Source organism: Xenopus tropicalis, chromosome 8 (genome assembly GCF_000004195.4).
Source record: "Xenopus tropicalis strain Nigerian chromosome 8, UCB_Xtro_10.0, whole genome shotgun sequence".
Lineage (NCBI taxonomy): Eukaryota > Metazoa > Chordata > Amphibia > Anura > Pipidae > Xenopus > Xenopus tropicalis.
In genome coordinates, this window is record NC_030684.2 from 102110734 (window position 1) to 102120316 (window position 9583).

The 9583-nt window shown below is 42.0% G+C and overlaps 1 protein-coding gene across 1 annotated transcript in view; it reads right to left on the reverse strand.

The window, feature by feature from the left end:
• Nucleotides 1–8608, reverse strand: part of prkch (protein kinase C eta) — a 98720-nt gene extending 90112 nt beyond the window's left edge. The window contains exon 1 of the mRNA XM_002939475.5: nucleotides 7758–8608. Within this exon, the coding sequence (XP_002939521.2) occupies nucleotides 7758–8117 (360 nt within the window). The 5' untranslated portion in view covers nucleotides 8118–8608. The remainder of the gene's footprint in view (nucleotides 1–7757) is intronic.
• Between the last annotated feature and the right edge of the window lie 975 nt (nucleotides 8609–9583).

Below are 9583 nucleotides of genomic sequence, written 5' to 3' on the forward strand. Positions count from 1 at the left end.
GACTAGGCTGGAGTCCTGGCACAAACTGACCACTTTTAACTATTTCTTAGGAATCCATGAAACAATTACCTGCTGTCACTTTGCTAAGCTTTAAATTGCTTCGGTTTAAATACAGTTTATATTATACAGTATTAGATGTTACCTAGGAGTTTTTATGACTATATAAACAGATCATGAAACTTCAAAGTGACTTCTATTACCTTCATATTTTACAAATAGTGGTGCATCCTTTCTTATAATGTACATGTTTTTATGTGTTATGTGACACAAGTGATACAGTTATATGGATGGTGGTAGCAAAGTTGAACTTTTTTTCAAGTAAAGCCTACCTAACTTCTACCTGATCCAGAAAAAGGAGAAACTCCCATTCGAAGCTCCAATTTGTCACAGAAAGTAAAAAACTTATTTTCAGACACCGAGAGGCCAGTCCCATGATCAATGCTGTACTAAGAGTAAGGATGGATTTACTATTAGGTATATTCCTATGGTTGAATATCTAAAGACAGTGGCAGAAAAACAAGCATTTACAGTACTGTATGCAGAGTTAGGTTATTGTGCTAGTATGTGTGCTGCTCTGACAACAGGTAAATTCAAAACTCATGCAGTATGGCATGGTACGTGCCAGTGCCACAGATTATTTAATTGGATCTTTGGCCATGACCTGGTATGACCCAAAGGATTGCAGTCTTACGTAGCTAATAACCGCACTGGACCTAAGCTGGCAACACCAGGCATTTGCAAGATAACAATTTGGTCCCTTCAGACACAGTCAGAAGAAACAGTTCCTTCCCCATAGTCTCCCCAACAGATATCTGGCCAGATCCCACTAGATGAAGAGGCCCCTGATGGGCCTGCAAAAGTTACAATCTAATTGTTGCTCCACAGCCTAAATGATTGGATCAGACTGATTTGGCACAGTACATAGATGGCCAAATAGGGCAAAGATCCACTCATTTGGCAACCTTGCCAAAAAAGCAGATCTTTGTATATATGGCAGCTTAAAGGACATTTCAACCCCAAAAATAATTTTTTGCCTGCCTAACAAAAGAAAACATAATTCTAAGCAACTTTGCAATATACATTCATAACCAATTTGTAATGTTTTTTTTAGTTATTTGTATATATAACTGCTATTAAATGCAGTGTGTGCCTGTCCTTTCTATTCCCTGCCCTGGTGGCTCTGGGGTTTGAAACAATGTAACACAAGGTAGCAGACCTGACTTTCTGGAGGAGTGTGGCCCTTGCAACATTGTTTAAAAAGTAACAACCAGGAGTTCAGCAAGTGCTTCTTTCTATAGCAATGTTTAATAAATTGATATTGGAAAGTTGCTTAAAATTATGTTTTCTTTACGCAAAAATATTTTTGGGGTTGACATGTCCTTTAAGGGCTCTGGTACACGGGGAGATTAGTCGCCCGCGGCAAAACTCCCTGCTCGCGGGCGACTAATCTCCCCGAGTTGCCTTCCCCCTGCCATCCCACCGGCGAACATGTAAGTCGCCAGCGGGATGGCAGACCCGGCGGCGCGATTTTGCGCAAATCGCCGAAAAAGACTCGCGAGGCTATTTCGGCGATTTCCCAAAATCGCCCCGCCGCGTCTGCCATCCCGCCGGCGACTTACATGTTCGCCGGTGGGATGGCAGGGGGAAGGCAACTCGGGGAGATTAGTCGCCCGCGAGCAGGGAGTTTTGCCGCGGGCGACTAATCTCCCCGTGTACCAGAGCCCTAAGAGCACGGGAACTCTGGAACTACTTTCACTCATAATTGTCTCTGTGTGTTTTAGCAGAGGCAATTCTTAGTAGCACCTACAAAATGCCAGAACCTTTCCTGCCACAGACAATACTAAGCAGCTCCATGTGTCTTCACCTTAAACCATGGTTTAGACCCTTCCAGGGCCAGTGCATATTGTTTCCCTGCAGAGGAGCAACAAACTTAGATATTCAATAATGTGAAGCATTAATATTGGGGCTATCAGGTCTGCATTAATATTATCTATTTACATATTAATAAAACCAGTTATATAGAAAGCTCTGGATTACGGGAAGGTCATCTCCCATAGTGCCCAATTTAAGCAAGTCAAATGCCATATACTTGATTCCAAATAATCTGCGTGAATCTATATTGTAGGAAAAACAATTCTTTGGGTTAACTTAACTAATATTTGAAAGATTTTTAGCAGACTTAAGGTATGATAATCCTAATTACAAAAAGATACCTTATGAGGAAAACCCCAGGTTATGGCTTCCAAGCATTGTGTATAAAAGATTATATAACTATAAGTTTAAACAGAGAAAAGCCTGAGATTGGAAGCTTGAATCAGAAGTTGTGAGCACAAGCAGAACACAGAAAAAACAAGTTAATTGTTTGTGTTTTACCTTAAAAAAAAGAAATTGTTCTTTAGGGCTCTGGCAGACGGGGAGATTAGTCGCCCACGACAAATCTCCTGTGTCTCGGGTGACTAATCTCCCCGAAATGCCATCCCACCAGCGAAAATGTAAATCGCCAGTGGGATGGCATATGCGGCGGCACGATTTCAGTGAAATCGCGCAAGTTTCCTCTCGAGGCAACTTGCGCTATTTCACTGAAATCGCGCCACCGCGTATGCCATCCCACCGGCGATTTACATTTTCGCCAGTGGGATGGCAATCCGGGGAAATTAGTCGCCCGCAAACAGGGTGTTTTGTCGCGGGTGACTAATCTCCCCGTGTGCCAGAGCCCTAAAGAAAAATTTCTTTTTTTTTAAGGTAAAACACAAACAATTAACTTGTTTTTTCTGTGTTCTGCTTGTGCTCACAACTTTTGATTCAAGCTTCCAATCTCAGGCTTTTCTCTGTTTAAACTTATAGTTATATAATCAGAGCCCTTACAATATTCTATCACATTTTAATTTACTAGCTTTTTGAGTTCTGAAGCACCCGTTTTGTGATGAAGTAGGAAAACAACACCTAGATGTGTTTCTGTGCAAACACTTCCTTTCTCTTTGTAGAAAAGATCAAAAGCCTTTTCTTTCTAAATCCACCTGATAATCTTCCCCTATCTACTCTAGACTCCTTTAGAACTGATGATAGTAAAACTGCTGAATGTTAAATCTGAGACTTCCTTTTCAACAAGCCTAAACTGTGGGTGTTTTAGAATATCTTTCATCCATGTCCTGAGCCTATAGTGATAGTCTCGGTTAGGCACATAGCAATTCTGCACTTGGTAACGTCAACCTAACACAAGCACTTGAATCTTGTGATGGACTTCAGCACAGTTTGCCAATATTAGTGCAGGGTTTGCCTAGATGGGTCAAAACACTTAATGGAAGCCAGCCTGAAGGTCAGTTAGAGTGAGATTAGGGAGTAAATGCTTATTTACTGCCCTGGATAGTTTTGGAATTATAACAGGAGTGCCAATACAATAAGGTTATCATAAATCTATAACCTTGTTATGATTTAGGGCAGTGGCAGATGGGGAGATTAGTTGCCCCGCAACAAATCTTCTTTGCCACGGGCTGAAGAAGAGTCAATTTTGTACAAAGTGTCACTTTAATCTGAAATCATTGCTCTATATCTGCAATAACATGAATATATGCTAGAACCAAATAGCATATGGATATTTCTTGCAGTGAGATTACAATGGAAATCACCAGTCATTAGGTAGCAGGTTTGAACACTTTTGTGGAATAAATACCATCTTTCCTATATCTTTCTCCCCATCAATCACATTGGCTTTAAGGGTCATTTTTATCGGACAGGCCAGTAGAAAGCATAGTGAAATAAAGAAAAGCTATTAACTCATAGGGTATGTTTGCTGCATATCCTCTGCTTAAAATTGCAGTTCAGTGAAATCTCATAAGAGCAGAAAGGATAGAGCCATCACTCAGCAGGTGACATATGGTAAGTATCCAAGTTTTCTCTATGAACTTTCTGCCTTCATTTAATTTTGTAGGGACACCAAATGTAGATCAACTGAAGTAATTTTTCCAATGATACATGCTAAAGGTGGCCATACACCTTCAGATCCACTCGTTTGGCGATGTCGCCAAGCGAGCGGATCTTGTCCCGATACCCCCCACCTATGGGTGGGAGATATCAGGAGAATCCAGGCTAATTCGAATTATAACGACGGGTAATGGCAAAGTCGGTTCGGGGACAGGAGCCGTTGCAGTCCCCAATCCGGCTGAATTTTTTAACCTGTCCGATCGATATCTGGTCTAAGGGTCCGATATTGGCAGCTAGAATCGCCCCGTGTATGGGCACCTTAACTTAAAGAAATTCATACAATCTGGTCTGTTGGGGGGGGGGGGGGGACAAGAAAAGGAATTTCCCATATAAGTATTACCTAAAACCTAACAAAAACACTGTAGTTATGAAATGACAACCCTACTATAGTCAGAAAAAAATCCAGTGAAAACTGCTCTTCAGTCTGTACACTACTGTAACCTCTGGACAAACCGGTTGGGTCTTTCTTAGACCGAGCCTGGGGGCAGGAATGGGTTTCTGACACTCACATATCATACATTCTAGACTATGTATGTATAAAATATACATGCTCTGTGTAGTTCTACACTATTATTTTATTAATATGCCTATAGCCTAGACATTTATTTTAAAGGTATAAAAAAAAAAAAAACAGACAAAACACAATACTCAGCTCTGAGGTCTGATAATGTCAGTTGTGTTGGTGATATGGTTTGGAGGAAAGAGTGGCATTAGGTGTCTCTTTGTTTGTAAATCCAGGCAGTGAACCACATGAGAAATAACCTGCGTTACAGATCTAACCCACAACCTAACCTTAAGCTTGCCCATATTTAACAGAATGTGCAATAAACTGAATAGGAAAGCAACTTAGAAAATTCTTCTTAATGGAACAAACCCTATTTGAACATTTTTAATTTTATCATAATTATCTTAATTTATTTATATAGCACTTTATACAAAACTTTTATTTATAGCAAACAGGTCTTATAATAATTTATGAAACATTACAAAATTAAAACAGAATCAGAGGGCCCTGCTTACTAAGAAGACAACATCAACTGTGAGCACAGACCTCAGGCAGATGTGTATAAGTAGGGTGGGAACTGCTACAAATGTTCACAGACACGAACATACACAGGGAGACAAAACTGGGCAGGTCAAAAAATCTGTATAAAGGCATGAAAATAAAGAGAGAGCACATATAGGTCACAGAACTCTGAGCCATATAGAATCACTATAGCCTTAAAAAGGGATATTTACCATAAACGAAAAACAGAATTATAACAAGCCAGATAAGCAATACATTAAGTTACCTTTTAAAAATGTATTTTTAAACTACAGCAGAGAACCTCTCTCCTCAGCATCCAAGCTGAAATTAATGGTGGCAGTTTCATCATCACCCTTCCCCTCTACACCCTTCCTAAAAATTCCTGGAATCAAAACTGAACGACTGTAATCTTGACATTTAAGCTGTCTCTTATCTTGACTCTAGGTTCAAATCCCCTTTAAATCTGCCTACCCACTAATTATCTCTACCAATCTACATAACCACCCCCCCCCAAACCTCTTATCCAATCTTCAGTGCAAGAAATTTGCCATGCCTCGGCACAAGCAGGAGACCCTCTGATCACAGCACTGCCTGCTGTATGGGTAGTCCCAATGTCTATTCTAGAAGTCAGGCACCTATTCCCCCAGGCAACTGCCACCTGCTGCCCCTTAGCATAGGCAATAAACTTCCTCATCCCCTACCTGCACTATTAAAAGCATTAGTGCCCACCCGAGGCTCAGGTGTAGGCAGGGAAGTGTACTATTTGCATGGCATTATGGTAGCAATATGCAAGTAATAACTCTGTTGGTATGTTAGTGAGGCCATAAGATTAAATGCCTCTGAAACTTGACAAACAAGCAAACCAGCTCAGTAATGATTGGCTGAGCATTCTAATATACTAATTGGGTGGTGCCACCAGCACTTATGGAAAATGACAGAGGACAAGAGAGTAAATGAGAAAAAAGGGTGATTTCACAATAAAATTATGCAAACAGTTTTTGAGACAATTATATACATTTTAATAACAGTCTATGCCCAGACAATGTTGTTAGGAAGCCTATATGTCCCCTATAGTGGGCATCCCTCCAAACATCTGCACCCCTCTTCCCAACCCAGCCTCAGACAGAGAGAGGTGTTTTACTACCACTTTGCACATCTCTCCCTGTGTGTCAAATATGTGGTCAACAGATAGGGGCCCTTACACTATTTCTGCCTGTAGGTGTGAAAGGCTACTGTTCTATTTCACAATACTGCAATCACGAGATAATAGCAGACATAAGCAGATGAAGTGGAAATTATTAATAGTTAGCCAAAAGATAGTTAAAAATGTTCTAAAATGTATAAATATATGTAAAACAAGAAGAGAAATAATGGAATAATTTCAGTAGGCTGTGCCTTTATCTTTAGTGCTACATAAACAGTTACATCAAAAAATGAAAGAGCTTCCAAGAAAAAAAAAAATAAGGTGCTGTGTAGCCATGGGACAGGAAGTCAAGTTAAAATATAGGGCTAAATGGCACAGGTTAAAGAGATGCTGTCATGATTTTTATGGAGTACTTTTTATTTCTAAATTACACTGTTTACATAGCAAATAATTCACTCTACCATTTAAAATGTTATTCTTGAACCAACAAATGTATTTTTTTATAGATGTAATATTAGTATGTAGGCGCCATCTCAGCGCATTGTGCCTGGGTCTGAGCTTTCAGAAGGAGCCAGCGCTACACATTAGAACTGCTTTCAGGTAACCTATTGTTTCTCCTACTCCCATGGAACTGAAGGAGTCCCAAGCCAGACTTGGATTTCTAACTACTGAATGCTATTCTGATATCTACTGGGAGCTGCTATCTTCCCATTGTTCTGCTGATTGGCTCCCTGGCGGAGAAAGGGAAGGGGGTGATATCACTCCAATTTGCAGCTCAGCAGTAAAGTGTGACTGATGTTTATCAGAGCACAGGTCACATGGCTGTGGCACCCTTGGAAATGAAGAATATGGCTAGCCCCATGTGAAATTTTAAAATTAAAAAATCTGTTTGCGCTTTTAAAAAAAAGCTGGAAAGGCTCTATTAATTGGTGTGTTTTGAAAAAACATTTTTTTCCCATGACAGTATTCCTTTAAACTGCAGATAACAGATAAACTCTGTAGAATACAGTAGATTTAGTTCTTACACAGGAATCTAACAGTGCTTATCTACTATCTGTGTTATCTGTGCCTATTCTTCTTTATTAGGGCTCTGGCACACGGGGAGATTAGTCGCCTGCGACAAAACTCCCTGTTCGCGGGCGACTAATCTCCCCGGATTGCCATCCCACCGGTGAAAATGTAAATCGCCGGTGGGATGGCAACCGCGGCGGCGCGATTTCAGTGAAATCGCGCAAGTTGCCTCGAGAGGAAACTTGCGCGATTTACATTTTTGCCAGTGGGATGGCATTTCGGGGAGATTAGTCGCCCGAGACACAGGAGATTTGTCGAAGGCGACTAATCTCCCCGTGTGCCAGAGCCCTTAGACTGAATGGCAACACAGCACCATAATATATAAACTATCGTAGTGTTTCTGAAGCAATGCTTTACTAGTGCTTGGCAAAAGTACATTGTATTTTAATTATTTAAAGAAAAAAAAAAGAACACTTATTTTTTGGTGTTACTGTTCCTTTATTAATTGTGGCCAGTGACATTAATGTGAAAGCCCCAGAGGCGCCATTCCGGCGCAGACAGTGCACCCCCAGGCAGGATGAAAAGTTCACTCACCCATCCTTCAAACGAGTCGGTGGTCCCGCAGCCCTTGATGAGCTCCTCGAAGCTGAGAGTGCAGTGAGCCACGAAATCATCGTAGCCGATGGGGGTCTCATGGAAGACGGCCAGCTCCACCTTGCTGCCCTCACTCACAGTCACACAGAACTCCTCGTTATACGTGGGCTTGTTGGTCCGGTGCTTGATGCTGGTCTGGCCGATCCGGCACTCGTCCACATTGATGGTGATATAGGGGTCCAGCAAGCAGGAACCTTTTTTGAACACGGAGTGTCTCAGGGACCACCGGGTGGGCTGCAGTTCCACCGCCTCCCCAATTTTTAACTTTAGACTGCCGTTAAACCTCATAGTGACAGCCATGAAGCTGCTGGGCTGGAGAGACTGGAATAAATGGCAGCACCCCCGCTCGCCCCCTCCTGCCCGGGGACAGTGCAAAAATCACTTGCTACCTGCCTTTCGCCCCTTGTCCGTGACCCCCGGCCAGTGAGTTCCCCAGGGACAGGCGTGGGGCTCAGCCCATAGGTGCGAACTAGTTCCTTATGAAGCGGAGGCAGCAGGGCGGCGCGAAACCCGCACTAGGAAACACAAAGTTACCTCCCGGCCTCTGCAGTGACAGCGGCGGGGGTGCTGCTCCCGTTCTCTGTTGCCTTGTGTCGGTGTAAGCGAAGCCCCAGCTCGGCGTCAGACAGCCCTCAGATGCGGCGTTCAACCCAACGCAGTCTCATCTGACTTCTGTCTGTGCAGGGCAGCTCGCATACAACCAGGAAGACGCTTCAGATTGGGGGCAGAATGCCGCCCCTAGCGGCCAAGATAAGAGAATGCAGGCTCCCAGCTTTGCCAGAACTATGGCAGCGCCTTGCCGCCCAGCAGCATAATGAGGTACACAATGAACATGTGCAATTGTCGGGCAATCCGCATGGAACTATGTATGTATATATACAGCTTGGCTTCTCACTTTATGCACTATATATATCAGCATAGACAAACTGCGTTCTATGGTACTGCTCTGCCCTGTAGCAATTTAGTGCGGTGTGTGGGCAGAGAATAGTGCTGCCTGCAGTGTGTTGTACCCATCCCTCATGCAGTATCTGTAGGTGCCTAGGTAGGTCTCCATCATAGCTTGGTGCTCTTGCCATTGGCCGTGTAGCCTTTACAGAGTCAAGTGCTGAAGAAGCTGCCAGACAGTGCCAAGCTGACTTGCAAAATGAATTTCACAGCTTTATACATGTGTTGTTAGTCAAGCAAGTTTTTTTTTTATATAATTAAAGGGAAAGTTCACCTTCAAATTTTAGTATGGAAAAATCGTTTTTGTATACAGTTTCATATTGGGCCTTACTGGCTTATTTTTCAATTATTTTGAAGAAAATTTTCAATAAAAAAATGAAAGAAAATATAGTTGTATGCAACTTTCCAATATGCACTCAATTTACAGTTTATTTACACGATAATGACAACAATAAATAGTACTGCTTGGGCACATAGTAAATTACATGCTTTCTGCCCCCCTCCCCACAGTTGTGGGGTCTGCTTCCTTGGTAGTTACGCCACTAGGTCCAGCTCTAGCCCCACAGCATGAAAAACACTCATATAAAGAGATTGTCGGCATATATTTAAAGGGGTAGTTCAAATTTAAGTTAACTTTTAGCATGTTATAGAATGGCCAATTCCAAGAAACTTTTCAACTGGTCTGCATTATTTATTTTTTATGTTTTTTTCAATTATTTGCTTTCTTCTGCTGACTCTTTGCAGCTTTTAAATGGGGGCCACTGACCCCGGCAGCCAGAAAACTATTGCTCTGTGAAATTACAGTTTTATTGTTACTTTTT